The sequence below is a fragment of the Myodes glareolus genome, chromosome 7 (genome assembly GCF_982192425.1).
Source record: "Myodes glareolus chromosome 7, mMyoGla1.1, whole genome shotgun sequence".
In the NCBI taxonomy this organism is placed as follows: domain Eukaryota; kingdom Metazoa; phylum Chordata; class Mammalia; order Rodentia; family Cricetidae; genus Myodes; species Myodes glareolus.
The window spans coordinates 83,967,584-83,985,722 of NC_142032.1; the positions used below are offsets into that span (position 1 = coordinate 83,967,584).

The window sequence follows — 18,139 nt, forward strand, 5'->3', positions numbered from 1 at the left end:
AAAACTGATTAGTGTTTTTCTTTCAAGATGTTTTGGAACAAATTCACAAGGATTCACCTATGAACAACAAGGAACCAAGACTCACCGTCATGAAAAAGTTCCATGGCTTGGGCACACCGTACTCTCCTGGAAAGACAGCTTCTGTATACCAGGCCACAAGGCCATATAGGAAAGCATCAACTAAAAGCATTCCTAGCACATAGGCAAATAAAAAGCTGTCGGTATCCGCTGGTGAGAATATGTTACTCCATTTAATTCCAGTTTCTAAGACAAAGCATGAGACATTCAATTAGATGCCAGAGGGACTAAAGAAATTCTTCATCTGTATCATAACTGAGTGACGTGCTGGTGCTTTCTGGAGGTTTCTATGTGAGTCCATTACCTTCTTAGCATTAGAATTTAGGACTCCAAACTGTTTCTCACTGTACCCAAACAGAAACTATTGGAAATGAATTGAATAAAAATGAACTACACAAGATTCAGGAAAGTAGAATTTAATAAAATAAACAGACCTATGGACTAGGATGTTGATTCCTCTCCTTACCACTTTGCATGATAAAATCTCACAGGAATGCACAATTTTGGAGAAACATAATCACCAAACTGTAAGGATAGATGTCTGCTATTTTTCTGGACAGCCAGCAAATTTTTGGAGAGACTGTGAAGTCGCTCATATACTAATATCTTAGTATCAAGTAGAAGAACATTTTGGTGGACATTTTAGCAAACTCTAAAGAATTAAACTCTGAATAACTAGCAAGGTATTAGCTCCATAGCTTTGAGAGCATAGGAAAGTTTACGTGGTCACTACTCACTCCTTCTCTCTGCATCAATCAGGAATTTAAGTCCGAACATCATCCCAGCATTAAAGTTGAAGCACCAAATTAGCTTCTGCTTGAATGTCATGTGATCATAGTTCGAATACATTGTAATACATGGGAAGTAGGTGAGGAAAAAAAAGCAACTTCCTAAGGTCACAGCAAAGTTGACTGCAAAAGTAAAAGGAAATATGATCAATTTAAGCAATTTTGAAAAGCACAACACATAAATTGGCTTTTATTTTATGTACACTAAGTAGGCATTACAAGAAATAACTGGATTTCCTGAATTCCATGGTCACAGATTTCAGATGGGGGGAATTTTAGACCTCCATAACCAAACAAACCAATTCATCATAATACCCCCTTATCTTTGTTTCTGCTTCTTTAGAGAACTCTACAATTATGTTTTGTGCATATGATATCCACACTCCAGAGGCCAATTCCAGTTCTGTGTGGGCAGGCACTGCATTTCAAATATGTAACACACCAACAGCACACATTTAAGTGCAAGGAGCAGTTCTGCGGTTGATGATTTTTCTCATCATCAGAGCTAGCAGACTCGGTGCCCTCCAGTTCAGAAGGGTCTGCATCTCAACAGTCGCTGGTGGGAGGGCTAGATGGATACAAGAGGCAGCCCAGGGTTAGAAAGAACACCCGGATGTGATCGAGTATGATCATACCATCACACAAATGCTGTGCTTATCAATTTTCATCACTCACCTTATTCCGTTTCTTTTTAAGACAAAATCTCATGCAGTCCAGGCTGGCTTCAAACTTACTCTATTGTTGAGGATGTCCACAAACTCCTGATCCCCCCACTTCTGCCTTCCAAGTCCTAGCACTACAGGCATGAGCTGCCCCTCTGTGCTCACTCCATTTTAAGTACTTACAAGGGCACGGGCCATCTCAGAGCACAGCGGCGGTGGGGGTGGCGGGAGGTAATATTCAGAAGGAGCTTTCAAACACAGTGTTTGTTTTGTTGCCGAGGCTCTTTCCTGGGAGGAACCACGTACTCACCTCTATTAAACAGTGTACTAATCATAAAACTGAAGAATATTGATGAGATGGCATAAAATGACAAGAAGACGAAGACAAGGATTGGGTCATTGTATTGGAAGATTGGTGCAGGCTCAGTCTAGCAAAATAATTAGAAATCCAGTTTAGTCATGGATGATGTGTTATGATGACAAGGCATAAGAGAAGAAATATCCTTAAATATTTTATTATTCCTGTCCAATGCTAGTGACACATCCAGGAAGATGAAAAATTAGTACTTATTTTGGACAGGATCTCACAGAGCCCAGATTGACCTTGAAGTGTGTAGCTGGTGATGATCTGCCTCCGCCTGCTGGGATCACAGGCGGGCACCATTGCTCTCTGTCTCTGCAGGGATTTGTGCATGTTAGGCAACTACCTTTAAAAAGCCTCATCTCCAGCACCAAATGACTCATTTCTCACAGAAAATCTACCCACCAAGCTTGAACCAAAGTCTGCCGGGAAATGAGGCAGCCTCTGAGATTCTACAATGAAGTCCACACAAGATGTTTGTTTCCCAAGCCACCAGAGACGTTAGACTGGTTCTATATTTCTGTTTCCCTCTTAAAGTTTAGCCACAACATACCGGGATCAAAATGACACTTGCCTTGACAAATAAAACCGCGCATATAAATACGATGTTAATAACATACAAACAGAAGAACGTGAAGAAATAGGCAACCCAGAGCATCCAGCTGCCCAGTCCAATCATGAGCTGGTATTCCTGTGGGAGAATTACCACAAATTCAATATTATGAACACACACACACACACACACACACACACACACACACACACACACACACACACAACCACACATTGCCTTAGAGTTCTCAAAATATACTGACATATTATATAACCTCATATTTATGGCCCAAATCTCCAGTTATAGAGGATAAAACTTGACCCAAGATCTCCTGCAATTTATTTAAAGTTGTTCAGCTAGTGACTGAGTCCTGTAGATTTTACAAGCTCAGAGGTCATTTCTCCGATAACTTCCTGATACTGTTAAAGACATAGAGTCCATGTAAGTAAAGCTACAAACCACTTAAATATATCTTTCTTACAATTATATTTCTAGAAAAAGATATAATAATAATATTTAAATTTGCTGGGCAGTGGTGGCACACACCTTTAATCCCAGCACTTGGAAAGCAGAGGCAGGTGGATCTCTGTGAGTTCGAGGCCAGCCTGGTCTACAAGAACTTCCAGGACAGGCTCCAAAGCTACACAGAGAAACCCTGTCTCAAAAAAAAGTATTTAAACTCAATTACAAAGGTTGAAAGCACTAAATTTAAGATGAGAAGAGAAAAGGCCCACAGCTTTAGCGATATCCTTATGAACAACGTGTTTTCCTCAGGAGTAGCTGTTTATAGAAATGTGAGGTATTTCGAGTTTTAATAAAAAGCATATTCAAAGCAGTTCACAAAAATATAATATTAGTATAGATTAAGAAAAGTTACTTGAGAGGTCTGAATATTTAGAATCTACTTAAAATATTTTTGTTGAATTTTACTAATATGTCAACATTTAAATCTATGAATATAACCCCCTCCCCTGAGTTTCTACCTGCGTGGTACATACAAGGTTCTCAGTGAATGTCTTTTGAATTAGTGAGTACATGACTGGAAAGATCTAGGATAATATGCATGGTATCCAAACCTCCTTAGAGTGCTTACAGGTTCATGTTATTTTATCTTCTGTAGAAGATAAAAGCAAGAGAAAGGGTGCCATTAAGATTTTACAGTTCAATACTGAAAACAGATTCACTCTGCAAAATTGTATTATTTATTTATTTATTTATTTATTTATTTGTCTGTGTACATGCACGTGTGTTTGCATGCAGGTACGCATGTGGCATGGTGCACATGGAAGTCAGAAGACAATTCTGGGAAGTTGGTTTTTTCCTGTCACCTTCTGGGATCCAGGTATAAAATTCAGGTCATTAGACCCGTGTGTGAGCGAGTGCTCTACATGTGAGCCATCTTGTAGACCCTTACTTAGCAAGCTCTAATAAGCACTTAAAGTGACAAAGTATATTTAACAAAGGTAGTGTAAGATTTGTACATTGAAATGCAAAACGTGACTGAATGAGATGACAGAAAGTCTGAATAAATGCAAGGCTCCCCGCTTCATGAACCAGAACACTTAATATTGCTAACATGGTAAGATACCTTAAATTATGTACAAACTGCTCACAATCTCTTTCCAAAAATCTTTGTACAGAGTTATGTGAAACCCCAGAACCTACATAAAACTCAGGATGGTAGCATGTCAGTGATGTTAATTCTCCTGTGATGAGATGAGAGGTGGCAACAGGGGACTTTTCAGAGACTCATGAGCTAGCCTGGTGTACACAGCCACTAACAACAAAGAGATTCTGTCTCAAACATGATGGGAGATGAAGACCGACAACCAAAGCTGTCCTCTGACAAGCATGGTGTGGCATGTATGCACCTGCACTCACACACATAAACATATACACAGATATGCATCATCTGCAGACACATAAAAGAAACTTAGAGATTGACAAACGCTATTAAAATTCCTATAGACATTCAAAAGACTCAGGGTAGTCAAAACAATCTTGAAGAAACCATAACGCTACCTGGTTTCAATATACGCCGCACTGAGCTTGCTGTGCACAGCTCACTAAGAACTTCCGGGTGTGCCTCACAGTTCACCCTAGACGTATACCACTAATCTTGGTGAACTACACATTTACTAACAGGTTGGAATATTTTCAAGTTTTCCCAGGAATTTATTCTTTGATCTATATGTTGTTTAGCTGCCAAATTACCGTGAGTTCTAATCTTCGTGCTGCTGTTCTCAGAGAAAAGCATGCCTTTTATTACTCAGGCCTTTTCTGCTTCCCAAGTCATGTGCCATGACTTTTTCATGACTTTTTTGGTTTAATGGTCAAATGTTTGTGCTTTCCTACTTATGTGACTCTTATTAAATATGTAATTTAATTCTTTTGGGATAGAGATCATACTCTGTTATGTCAGGCTTCTGGTAAACCCACTGTGCTTACAAACAGTGTTATATTCCAGAACCATTGGGTGTCAGATCCTATAAGTATCATTTAATGTATTTGTGAGTTTTGCTGAGGTTTACCTCATATCTAACAGCAGAATTGAGTTGAAGTAGAAAGACAAAAATATATCCTGTGAAATAGTCACCAAAAGAGAGTTGAAGTGTAAGCAGCAACATCAAGCAAAAAACATTTTATAGCAAAACTTATAAAAATCAAGGATTTTGTGTTTTGGCAAAAGGCCATATTATCCTGAGGATACTACAGTGAAAAACATGTATGAATCAAAAGCAACAGCAGCAAAATACAAGAAGGAAAACACAACAGAATCAAATGAGGGAGTGTGCTACAATAATGGCTGGAGGCTTCAACACAGCGTTTTCAGTAGCAAATCAACTGGACATAGAGAAGCTCAGTGAAAAATGGAGGATTTCAAACAACACTATACCCAGCTGTACTCAAATGACAGGACATGACATCAAACAAAATAGCTTCTCATCTCTTCCTGAACCATCTCCAGAATGAATAGCCTATAAAGAAGTCTTAATATATTTTATTTTTTACTTCTCTTAGATTTTTATTTACTTTACCCATTGTGATCTTAGATTTTATTCTTTTAATTTTTTTTGAGCCTAAAATTATGTGAAGTATCTTTTCTTACCACAAAGGGATGAAACCAGAAATCAGTAACAGGAAAACTGAAAAAAAAATTATTTACAGGTAGAAATTAACCTTGCGTCCTTCAACAACCACTGAAGAATAACAAAAAGTACAGAACGGAAACGCAACCTCCCAAAGCTTATGGGGTGCAGTGAAAATGGGGCTGAGAGAGAAGTGCACAGCTAGAGAGGCCTCAGTTTAAAAAGAAACAGCTACACAAACAGCCCAACGCTACTCTCCGTGAGCCTAGAAAAGAAGGACAAACTAGACACAGGTCCGGAGGGAGAAGTTAACCCAGACTAGACTGAGACAATAAAACAGAGAAGATGCAAACAACAGAGAAAAGTCAACACCAAAATTAGCTGAAATGGCCGAAGTTAGACTCCCGTGACAAAGGTGAGAAAACGCATTCCTCAAACCAGAAAAGAGGCCGGGAGCATTACTTCTGATTTTACCAAAATGAAACACAAGAGAGTATTATGGACTCCTGAGTGGCAAACAAAATTTTGGATAATGGAGAGAACATGGAGAAATGTGAACGAATACAATGTCTATTGAGATCAGATAACGGAAGAACAGAAAAGCTGTCCAGACTTGTAACTAGTGAGGAGATCAAATCAGAACTCACAAACCGCCTAGTAAATCACTAAGCCTGGACTGGATGCACTGAGTGGTTTGAGGGTAGTTGATATTCAAACTAAATCTGGAATGTTTCATAAAGTAGTTTTCCGTGCGCTGAAACTAAGAGTCATACTAAAAAATTTGAATAAAGGCAAAATTATAGCAAATTGCCACAAAGCCAGTGTTGAGTGGCTGCAAGTGAAACAGAACCATCAGTTCTGAACATGAGTAGATAATTCAACCTTCCATGTAAATTCCTCCCACACGTTCAAAATTTTCAATGTAAATGCTGTCGACAAGAAAAATAGAGTTACCTTCAATTGGTTTTCCTTTTCCCACACAATGGACCGAACAAGGGTAAGATAATTCATAAAGAAGGTGCATGCCAATATTAGAGGGATAAAAATATTAGCAAAAGTATGGAAGTAATCATCCTGATACGCCGGGTATGGAAACCTCTGAATGAAAAGGCTAGTATCATTAAAGAGTGCGGTGGCAGCAGCACCGCCATGATGAAGCATGATGGCCTTGTCCAAGGCGTGTTGCACAGCCAGGAACCCTTCACTGATGTACCCTAAGCGAGAAAACAAAGATTGCTAAGTAAAATGACTACCGACATCTGAGCTAAACAAAGAAAAATGGTAATTCATGTACAGCAATGTATTATACATCACTTTTCTGGCATGAAGGTGATCTCATAGCTCTGCCATCTGTGACGAAGCGGGACAGCCGCCTTAGCTTGTATGAACTCACTGCGATGCTCACATGGTGAGATGGAGGTGAGCTGTCTAGCAATGTCCTTCTGAGACCATATCCCTTGTTAGGTGACACACGACTGTATGTCAATGGGAAAGAGCCAAGTTAACTTTAACCAGGTTCTCCTCTTGGTCTAAGATCCTGAGAAGCCCCCACAGTTTCTCCACACAAACAGAATGAGCCCTCATGCTGGGAATAAAGAGGGTGTAACTTTCTTTCTCAAGTGTTATGACTTTCTATCTTCTCTTTCTGCTATAGACAAGAATTTAGAGTAATTACTACACAGAAGTGGTGAGAACAAATATATTTGCTTTATTCCTGACATTAGGAGGGGAATGCACAGTGTTGAATTAGTAAGCCCCACATTTTTGACAGCTGTGCTTTATTGGATAGAAAAAATATTCTTTTATTGGTACCTTTGAGTTAGGGAGTTTGGGGTTAGTTTTTTAAAAATATGCTTTCACGTTGGAAAAATCAATATGATGGCAATTGACAAAAGCAGTAGACAGGAATTTTCTATGCCACACAAAGTGAGGAGGGGCTGGATCACCCCCCACACCACCCTGCATAATCAGACATAGCTCTGTGATGTTGAAACTTCATGAGAGAGAAGGCTAGGCTTTTAAAAGTCCTGAAAGGCTCTTAGAAGGGCAATAATGCAAAGACTGAGAAAAACTGTTATTGACCTTGAATCACGCTTCCTTAGCCTCATATGCTGTCACAGCACGCGTCTCAAAACTGAGAGCTTAACACTGGGGCAATACTATTTCTAATATATAAACTTGATTTGCATTTCTCCAGTGTTTTCCCTCAGTGTTCCTTTTCCGTTCCAGTTTCCCGCACAGAATGGTGCCCAGGCTTACTTATTAAGCTGACACGGTCTTCTCTAATCTATGGAAACTGTTTGTGTGTTTTTATTCCTCTTTTATCAAAAATAGATAGTTTTCCCTCATAGACAATACCACAATTACTGTTTCCCCTCCCTCTACTCCTACCAGTTACTCCTCATCTCCCCTCCTATCCAAATTCCTTTCTGTCACTCATTAGAAAACAAACAGGTTTCTAAGGGGTAAAAAATAAAATATAATAAGATAAAACAAAAACTAGCACATCAGAACAAAACAACCAGGAGAGAAAGAACCCAAGAGAAGGTACTAGAATCAGAGACACACTCATTCACACACTCAAGAATACAATAAAACCACTAAACTGGAAGCCATTATATATATCCTAATACATATATAAGACTATGTACCTCTATGTACATATAAAATAAAAATTGAAAATAGAGTAAAATTTTAGAAAAAAGAAAAAGCCCTGACATGGCATTAGGAGACAAAAAATAAAATAAGACAAAACCTTCAAAATTCTGTTGAGTTAATTTCCTGCTGGGACTGCAGCCTACCCTTAAGAGGATTTGTTTTGCCCATGGACTCTTTTGGAGGAAACTAAATTTTCTTTTTTTTTCTTTAAAGATGTATTTATTATGTATACCACATTCTGCCTCCATGTATGCCCACATGCCAGAGGAGGGAGCCAGATCTCATTACAGATGGTTGTGAGCTATCATGTGGTTGCTGGGAATTGAACTCAGGACCTCTGAAAGAGCAGCCAGTGCTCTTAACCACTGAGCCATCTTTCCAGCCCCCAAAAACTACATTTTCATTCATAAGAGGTTATCAATTGGATATTGTTTGTTGGTTGGGTTGGAGGCATGTGTGCATTTCTCCTTTCCTCTCTAAGACTCCATCTGGTGCAGCCCTGTGCAGCCCTGTGCATGCTGCCACGGTCTCTGTGAGCTCACATGTATGTCGGTCTTGTTGATTTAGAGGGCCTTGATTTCTTAGTGTTCCCCACCCCCTCTGTCTCTTACACTCTTTCCACCTCCTCTTCCATGGAGTTCCTTGAGCCCTGAGGTGGGGAACTTGATAGGGACATCCCATTTAGGGCTGAGCGTCCCAAAGTCTCTACTCTCTGCATAATGTCTGTGGGTCTCCCTGTATTTCTTCCCATCTGCTGTAGGAGGTTTCTCTGGTATAGCAGAACAGGGCAATGATCTATATGAGCACAGCAAGAGGCCATTAGGAGTTATTATATTGCTACATATATATTTTTAGAAGAGTATTATTTTGTTTTACCATATGTTCCTGGGTTATCTAGTGATGGGTTCTTGGTTACTCAAGCAGTCCTGGAATGAGTCTTAAGTCAAATCAGGTATTGGTTTGTTACTACCACAGGCTCTGTTGATTTTCTCAAAGAACCAACTCTTTACTTCGTTGAGTCTTTGTATTTTTGTATATATTTTATTGATTTTAGTCCTGAGTTTGTTTATTTCCTGCCATCCACTCCTTTTGTGTGTGATTTCTCCTTTTCTTCTTTGTTCTAGAGATTTCTGATGTACTGCCGAGCTCCTAGTGTGCGATCTCTCCAACTTTTTTATGTAGGAACTTATTTTTATGACTTTCCTCTTAGCCCTGCTTTCATTGTGTCCCCTAAATTTGGATATACTGTGCATTCATTTTCATTCAACTCTAAAGAGTATTTAATTTCTTTATATATCTGGACCCACTTTTTCATTCAGTAGAGAGTAGTTCGGTTCCTGTGAGTTTGTTAACTTTCTGTTGTTTCGCTTGTTGCTGTCCGGCTTTAATCCTTGGTGGTCTGACAGGCTGCAGGGAGTTACTTTGATTTTCTTGTATCTGTTGAGATTTGCTTTGTATCAGAGTATGTGGTCAATTTTGGAGACTATTTTATGAGATGCAGGGAAGGTATACCCTTTTGTGCTTGGGTGAATTGTTCTGTAAATATCTGCTAGGTCCATTTGGTTTGCAATGTCTGCTAGCTTCAGCATTTCTATTTAGTTTTTGTCTGGATGTCCTGTCTATTGGTGGGACGGGTCTTGAAGTCTCCTACTATCAGTGTGTGAGGGTTTAAGCTATCGTAGTATTTAATTTACAAACTTAGATGCCCTTGTATTTGGGGCAGAGACTTTTAAGAACTGAAATGTCATCTTGATAGATTTTTCCTTTGATGAATATGTAGTTTCCTTCCTTATCTCTTCTAATTGATTTTGATGGTTTATTTTGTTAGATATTAAAATGGATTTCCCAACTTGCCTCTATCTATCTATCTATCTATCTATCTATCTATCTATCTATCTATCTATCTATCTATCTGCTTACCTACCTACCTACCCATATCTAAAACATTAATAATCAAAGAAAAAGAAGATATTAGTGTGAGAGTGGGGTCAATGGGAGGGGTTGGAGGGAGCTTACCTGAAAAGTGTGGAGGAAGGTAAGGGAAGGGGAAAAGTGGTGTAATTCTATTTTAATTAAAATGTATTCTAATTAACTAATTAATTGGTTAAAGACTTTCTATCACTGGACTGAAGAAATATGAATCCATCCATCTTATAATGCAACGGGAAACTAAAATAAGCGGCATAAACCTCTGCTCACCAGGGCTGCCTCCGTCTGCATCGTATCGGTTTCTAGGTCCCAGAAGACGTACAGGTGGAAAGAGAAAATTTGTAAACCAGCTGTGTCCTTGGAAATATGCCCCAGAATTCATGTTCTTTTTAACATTACTAAAACGTAGGTGATATTTTATCTAGGAGGAGAAATAAAAACAAATTATATGTTTAAAACAAAAAAATATAAAGGAATCAGAAACAAAACAACTCGTAAAGTGTATCAAGAATATGAAATTCTGAGGGTATTTTAATGGGTATCTGAGGAGATTCTGGACTTCATAAGGCAATGGCAAACCTGTCATGAGGCACATCCCATGTGAGCTATTCTGAAGTGCCAATGGCAGTTGGATTTTTGCTGTAGGTTTTTAGTAAACAATCACAGCAGGAACTGACGAATATAATGAAAGTATTTCCCCCAGGAGGACATCTGACATGCAGACTGAAATGAGATATGCTGAAAGGGAGCATTCATTTCTTTCCTTTTATGTTAGCCAACTAGTCCTAAAATCAAATCTCTTCCTCTCTTGAAAATGGTTGAGGAGGACAGAGAAGGAAGGAGCTAAGGTAGAAATGTGGGACGTTGCATAATTACTGAAAGAAAAGGTCACTAATCTTAGAGAACTGAGCAAACTTCGAGGTACACTGTGTTAGGCCAAAAAAAATGTCTTTGAGACAAACAAATAATTGCAAGAAGTAGACTAGAGAAACTGGTTAGATGAGCAAGTGCTGGCACACACGGAACATTCGATGGGCTCCTGTACGGTCAAGAACAGCTGCTGCTTCTTGGAGAGCTCAAGTCCTAGTCAAAGATCTATTTAATCATGTTAAGTTCAAATTTGGTGATAAAGATGTGTCTAGAATATTTATGGAAGGGAGGCCGAGGAAAGAGGTTGCATGGTTGGGAGACAATGTGCACCAGCCCAACACGCTTGTAAAGTGCCTGAGTAAGGCGAGGACAGGGCAGGGGAGACTGTGAATGGAGGCAGAAGACGGAGGTTTGAAACTTCGCTGAAAACATTTCTATACACTGATGAGCCTACATCAGGAGCCCGAGGGTAGGTGACACATGGAAGTACCAAAGTGACAAGACAGAATAAAGAGAAACAGACGACCCTAGCTGTGACCTCTCTTTGCCTCCTGTGGACAGCTGCTTGTACCTTGAACACAGAATTTTGACTTTATACACATCTACATTCTATACTTGGTTCATTTTCCTCAATCTTAGGCACATTAAGTTCAAAATAGTGTCTTTGTCTCTCCTTCTTGTGTACAGTTATCAGAATCATCCCCAGTATTTATAGATGTCCTGCTTCTGATTCAGCATGGCCTGTTAAATGCATGTTGTGGTAGTTTGGAAGAAAATGGCCCCTAAAAGAGAGGCCCTATTGGGAGGCATGACTTTGCTGGAGTAGATATGGCCTTGAGGGAGGAAGTGTGTCAATTGTGGAGGTGGGCTTTGAGGTCTCATATATGCTCAAGATACCATCCAGTGTGACAGTTCACTTCCTGTTGTCTACAAGATCTAGAATTTTCAGCTACGTCTCCAGCACCATGTCTGTCTGTGTGCTACTATGCCTCCTGCCATGATAATAATGAAACCTCTAAAACTGTCAGCCACCACTTCAATGAAACATTTCCCTTTGCCCTGCTTATGGTGTCTCTTCATAGCAATAGAAACCCTAACTAAAATACATGTGTTCTCAACGACAATTTAGTTCCTTGAGGTCTGTCCTTGACCATGCAACAAGTTCTTAAAACTTCTGTCTTGAAACTCCATTTGAAGATTTTTTCATCTCACTGTAACCTTTACCCAATGCAAAGGGCATTCTTAGCATTTGTGATGATATACTCACTTTATCATAGTAAACGTTTTGACCTAGAAAACATGTGCTTACTTCAGCAGCATCAGCAGGGTACATGAAGCTGCTACATCAGATACAGCTGTCTATATTTCCCAAGACTCCAGTTTGTGGAGAAAGTCTAGTAGGCAGTAAATATAATTCTTTCATTAGCACAGTAACAGACCCTAGAATTAGTTAGGTTTGGATCCAATTCCATGCCACGATGAAAGAACAAGTTCTTCTCTTCATCATTAAATGCAATAGTGATATGTCTGGTTCATTAACTCTCCAGAAATCAGAAGTATAGTTTCAAGGTTTCTCTTTTAATATATTTATTTTATTTTTAATTATGTATATTTGTATGTTTCTGTGCAGGGCTAAATATGCACAAGGGTGTGTCAGATCTCTTGGAGCTGGAGTTACAGGTAGTTATAAGCTGCCCAGTGTGAGTGTCAAGAACTGAACTCAGGTCCTCTGGAAGAGCAATACTACCCTATGCGTTCTCCACTGAGCCACCTCTTCAGCCCTTAGCCATAGGCTTCTATGGAAAACTTCCTCACCTTCTTTGGCAGGGGATCGTTGCTGTTTGTGAAGCTGTGGTCAAACACAATAGCAGCCAGCACATTTCTAGAGTTGACAGATGACCTAATGTAATCTTCAAAATTACTTTCTGAAGGAAACCCTGTAACTGTAGAGAGAGGAAAAAAATCTATGACAGCAGAATGAATGACAGAGCTTCCTGCCTGTAGGGTGGGAGCCGTGAACACCTGCTGGAGTAAGCTGACTGATGAAAGTGCCCCAGTGCTATGGCATTTCCAGTTTGAGGTGTTTTACCATGGTTCTATAATATTTACTATCTGAATCAAAAATACGTGAAAGTTAGGGAATGAAGCCACCTCATGATTTTAGTGTTTGAGCGAGCATATTCCAATAATTGAGATTTTCAATCAATGAGTTTAACTTTGAAATGCAACCTGATTGACCTTAGAAAATATGTAATTTATATTTTCCTAAGTCAAAATGTTATAAGGAGGGCCCACTTGTTCATCCTGGCAGCCCGGCTAGCTTAGCCCTGAAATAACCACACAGAAACTATATTAATTAAATCACTGCTTGGCCCATTAGCTCTAGCTTTTTATTGGCTAATTCTTACATCTTAATTTAACCCATTTCTATTAATCTGTGTATCGTCATGTGGCAGTGGCTTACCCGGTAAAATTCCCAGTGTCTGTCTCCAGCGGATCCATAGCATCTGACTCTTTCCTTCTTCTAGCATTCAGTTCTGTCTTCCCCACCTATCTAAGTTCTGCCCTATTAACAGGCCAAGGCAGTTTCTTTATTCATTAACCAAGAAAAGCAACACACAGAGGGGACTCCCACATCATCAAAAAACTTAGTTATTCAATATATAGTCCATTTTTACACAGTACATTGTATACTCTAAAGGATTTCCCTAGAATCAAAAGCATGGTTGATGTAAACACAATGTCAAAGACTTAACAGCTGCTGCAGTGTAAATCAAGTTCCACGTAGTTTTACCCTTCAGACTGAGATGGCTTTGCCAGTGTAAATCCCTTCAGCAAATCCCTGATTCCCAAAGGCACACAAGGAAAGTTCCACCGTCACCACTACTGATGGTGCTGACTTTCTCACTGGAGATGCTCTCCAAGCTTCAGAGTTCCCACCTTTCAAACAACCTCCTCCACACTTGTCACCTGTGCTTCCGGGTGTCACTGTCTCTGCATCTCACCAGAACTATCATGAATCCAGTTCCCTCAGCAACTCTGCGCAACTCATTTTTGTAAACAAATCCATAAACAACAAAACAGTCCATTCTAAAGCATTCCCCATCATTTTAGCCTCTCTTTTCTATCCAGTAATATAGGAAACCTTGGTTGGGTTCAATCCTTGAAAGACTTGCCTTCAAGTGATTATGATGATTGAGTATTCATTTATGCTTGCATAAAAACAAGTATTTCCTGTGTTGGTCAGACAACAAAGGTCTAGCCATGATCTAAGAAAGAAGGATGATTGAGGTCACGGACTCAGGACCTGACCCTGATCCCGATGCTCCTGAGGCAGAGGAGCTGGACTGTATGCTTACTCAAAGAGAGGACTTCACTAGAGGGAAGTCCACAGAATTTCTAATAGTATTTGCCTCCATGAGAAACTGGGGAAAAATAGATCCAAGAGTGTGAAGAAGATAAGTGAGGAACTGTAAACTTAAAACAATTCTACATAGCTTCTTAATATCCACTGTGGTTTGGATATGCTTTGAGCATGTAGCTCAATTGTTACAGTCACAACTTGGAGGAGGTAGGAACTTTAAGGGGTGCATGTGGGAAGTAGTTAAGTCATTGAAGGGATTTCTCTGGGGGAGAGGCTAATGAAGTTTTTGCAGGACCCAGGTTAACTGCTGTGTGTGTTAGAAAAGAGCTGGTCTGGGCCTGTTCTATATAGCTTGTAGCTTCCTGTCTCTCCATATGAACTTTCTCTATGACATGTGCTTCCGCCACAATGCCATTTACTACACTGTGATAGCCAAGATACAGATGGAGACACCAATCTTGTTCTTTTCACTTCCAAAACTATGTGTTAAATAAACTTTTCTTTATATGCCACCTGTGTCAGGTACTTTTTACACTTATATAAAATGGACTCAGATATAACCTTCTATGGATTGTGCAATACTGTTTTAAATAATTGACCACTAATTCAGAATAAAGACATGTTTATCCTGTGTGTCTCTGCTGAACACAGCAATGCTCCTGATGCTATTCCGACCCAGAGTTTTAAAACTCATTCAGAAACAATGCAGACTTAGTATCACAGAGCTGGATAATAATTTGGAAAACTATCAATTGATCATCTAATGTTAAGACAATACTTTGTTTTGGGGGGGTATAAAGAAAAAAGTTAAGAGAAACTTAACTTTCAAGTTTAACTAATTTTATAATAGCATACTTAGAAAGCTGACCCTTGGCTAGGAGGATATCCTGTCGTGTTTTGTGTGGAAGATAATTGTTCAGGTAAAAAGATAATGTTTTTGCTAAAATAATTGAATAATATGCTTTTATGAAAATCTTAACTAACCTTTCATATGGAAGTTTAAATCCTTTTTCACATTTTCAACAATAGTCTGTACCGTGGTGCTGTTGGAAGGCACATAGGCCAGTTCCCAAGGATGAGAAGTGGAGAAGACATGGATGAAGGAAGGAACATCACGGACCGACTGATGAGGATAATGGACAGATTCAATCTTTTTTATAGGAAGAAGCTTGCGTGTTGCCAAAAGCACAACACTGAATACAAACATCAGGACTATTTCAGTAACCAAAGTCCCAAACTTCCGCCTCTAAAAGAATTAAAGAAGAACAGTATTATGTTAGCTTTTCTAAGAGGTCATTGATTTAACAAATGGCAATTTGTATGCATTGAGTTAATAAGATACTTTGTTCAGATACTTCACGTGACCAATAAGCAAGGCTTTACTCTGGGAGAGAAAAATTTAATAGACTGCCATTTTCTCTCTCCTATGTAACACTCTGCTATTGCCTCACTCTGTGTAGATTCTATGTTTGGAATAGGGAGCCCCAGCCCTGGAACCAAGAAAAATAAAACTGTATAAATTAAAAGGCAGTGATTGCGATGGGAGAATTAGCGTTGGCCGTCTCTGAGCTGCTGCAAAAACATTATGCAGAGCTCAGCTTACCTTTAAAGTAAAGTTCTTCCACAGAAGAATCACAAGTTTTTTGGTCTCCAGTGAAGCCATTCTTCTGTATGGAGTGGGAGTTCAACTCTGGAGGATGTAAACATGTTTTTAAAGAAAAGAAAATGAAGATTACCCGAATCTTCAGATATGGGTGCTTCATTTGTAACACCCATTATAGGTCTGGAAATCTGGGGGGAGTGGAGGAGTTTCAACAGGCAAGAGAGAGCACCAGGCGGCATAAAAACTTAAAAGGGGAATATTGGATTAGGAAGGGTTAAATTTGGGTAGTGGATGGAAGGGCAGGGTAGAGGAGGGAACAAGTGGAGAGGTAAATAACTCCAAAGACCTCAGAAATGTTGTATGGGGACCTACATGCTACTGTAGAAGCATACACACACACACACACACACACACACACACACACACACAGAGAGAGAGAGAGAGAGAGAGAGAGAGAGAGAGAGAGAGAGAGAGAATGAAATTATAACTTTTGGAGTTGTTGGCCAGTGAGGTCCCATAGACATCCCTCCAAATATTAAAGGTTATTGCCAATGCTATTGGCTACACTCCAGAACTTGACTGTAAAACCATAATTCTGAAGGCACTGCACCCTTGAGCTAGAGAACCCGAAAAAAGAATCAAGTTGGTTCTCATCTGGAATTGCCTAGCTTTTGTGGTGCTGGAAGACGCTATTGGTTCTCTGGAGCAAGAAAAGTTATCACTAGTCTCACCCAGCTCTAAACTTTGGGAGCTACAGTAATAACTGGCATGGTAAGATATGCCCACTGGTATAGTACAATATCATATACAATACTGTATGCAATACTATATACAATAAATGTTATGGGAGTATGATAAATGTTATGGGACTAACCAATGACTGATTTAAGTCTTTCACCAGAAGATGAAACCTATACCTATCATAATTATCATGGCCAAAAACTCTGTGGTCAGACTGATCATGGACCCCCCAGGGAGAACCTACTACTGTTATTCTGCTAAATGGACACAGTATTAAACTGACTACTAATGGCTTGTCATTATAATAGATTGTTAATCCATCTCCCGATCTTCATCAGACAAGGATCTGTTTGCTGTAAATAGAATTAACACAGAGACATTCAGCTAATCCAAGTACAGAGAATAAGAGACCACATCTGTATCTCTGTCAGGGAACATTGTGGAAGAGGGGACAGAAAGAGCGTAAGAACAGAGGCGCTGCACAGCTACAGGTAAACAGTGTCTTCGGAGCACAACAGGGCATCTACACATATGAGCTCATAGTATTTATGACAACATGCGCAAGACCTGGGAAAGTGAGCGCTAGATCAAAGCCCAACATGGGGGGAGGTGAACACAAAGTCCCACCCCATCCAACTAGGTATTGGTAATTGATATGCCCTTTAGGGGTGTGGCCCCTGGTACATCGACCACACTCCAGTGGAAGACTGCACACCCAAGCATATATGAGCAGCATAAACTACTCAATGAATTAAAAAAAAATTAAAAGAGGACCATGTTGAGTGACTAGAGGAAGAGGAATTGGTGGAGGAAGCAAATATGATGAGAATGCATTGCACAAATTCTCAAAGAAGTAATAAAAAGTTTTAAAGCAAAAAAATTTATTATCTAGCAGCATGTGACCTTTAGACAAGTAAATTACCTAAATTACACTCATTTCACTTTCTAATACACTTTTAAAATAATTGCTTGGGATAGTTGAGTAGTTATATATTCTTACATTTAGAATACATTCAGTATCTGTGGAGGTCCTAACATCTACAAAATGTCATGCACTAAACAAAGATTAATTAATTAATTACTTTGTTATTCAGGTTTACGCCAATATTCAGGTTAGCACCAATGCAGTGCTAAGGGGAAAAGTTTGCAATGAACTGAACATTTATGTTTATGTCCTACCAGACTCATAAGCTAAATCCTAACAGCAGAGATGATGTTATTTAGAAATGGCAATGTTGAGTGGTGATATCAGTGGGATTGCTACCTGTACATGAAGCCCCAGAGACAGCCTCTCCTCTCATCTGTCATGTGAGTACATGCAGACATTAGAGCCCCCTGTGTGTCAGGAAAGAGACTTCACAAGACACTGGATCTGCTGGTACTTTCGTTCCAGACATTCCAGCCTCCTGAAAACCCACCAAAAGTTTCTGCCATTTGCAAGTC

The 18,139-nt window shown here is 39.4% G+C and overlaps 1 protein-coding gene across 1 annotated transcript in view; it reads right to left on the reverse strand.

The window, feature by feature from the left end:
- The window catches only part of LOC125417125 (phospholipid-transporting ATPase ABCA3-like), a 69,608-nt gene that overhangs the window by 48,733 nt on the left and 2,736 nt on the right, over nucleotides 1–18,139 (reverse strand). The window contains exons 2-10 of the mRNA XM_087908513.1: nucleotides 15,956–16,042; nucleotides 15,337–15,598; nucleotides 12,804–12,931; nucleotides 10,389–10,539; nucleotides 6,486–6,745; nucleotides 2,464–2,580; nucleotides 1,839–1,956; nucleotides 816–989; nucleotides 86–264 (exon numbers count right to left, since the gene is read on the reverse strand). Coding sequence (XP_087764639.1) covers nucleotides 86–264; nucleotides 816–989; nucleotides 1,839–1,956; nucleotides 2,464–2,580; nucleotides 6,486–6,745; nucleotides 10,389–10,539; nucleotides 12,804–12,931; nucleotides 15,337–15,598; nucleotides 15,956–16,015 — 1,449 coding nt within the window. The 5' untranslated portion in view covers nucleotides 16,016–16,042. The remainder of the gene's footprint in view (nucleotides 1–85; nucleotides 265–815; nucleotides 990–1,838; nucleotides 1,957–2,463; nucleotides 2,581–6,485; nucleotides 6,746–10,388; nucleotides 10,540–12,803; nucleotides 12,932–15,336; nucleotides 15,599–15,955; nucleotides 16,043–18,139) is intronic.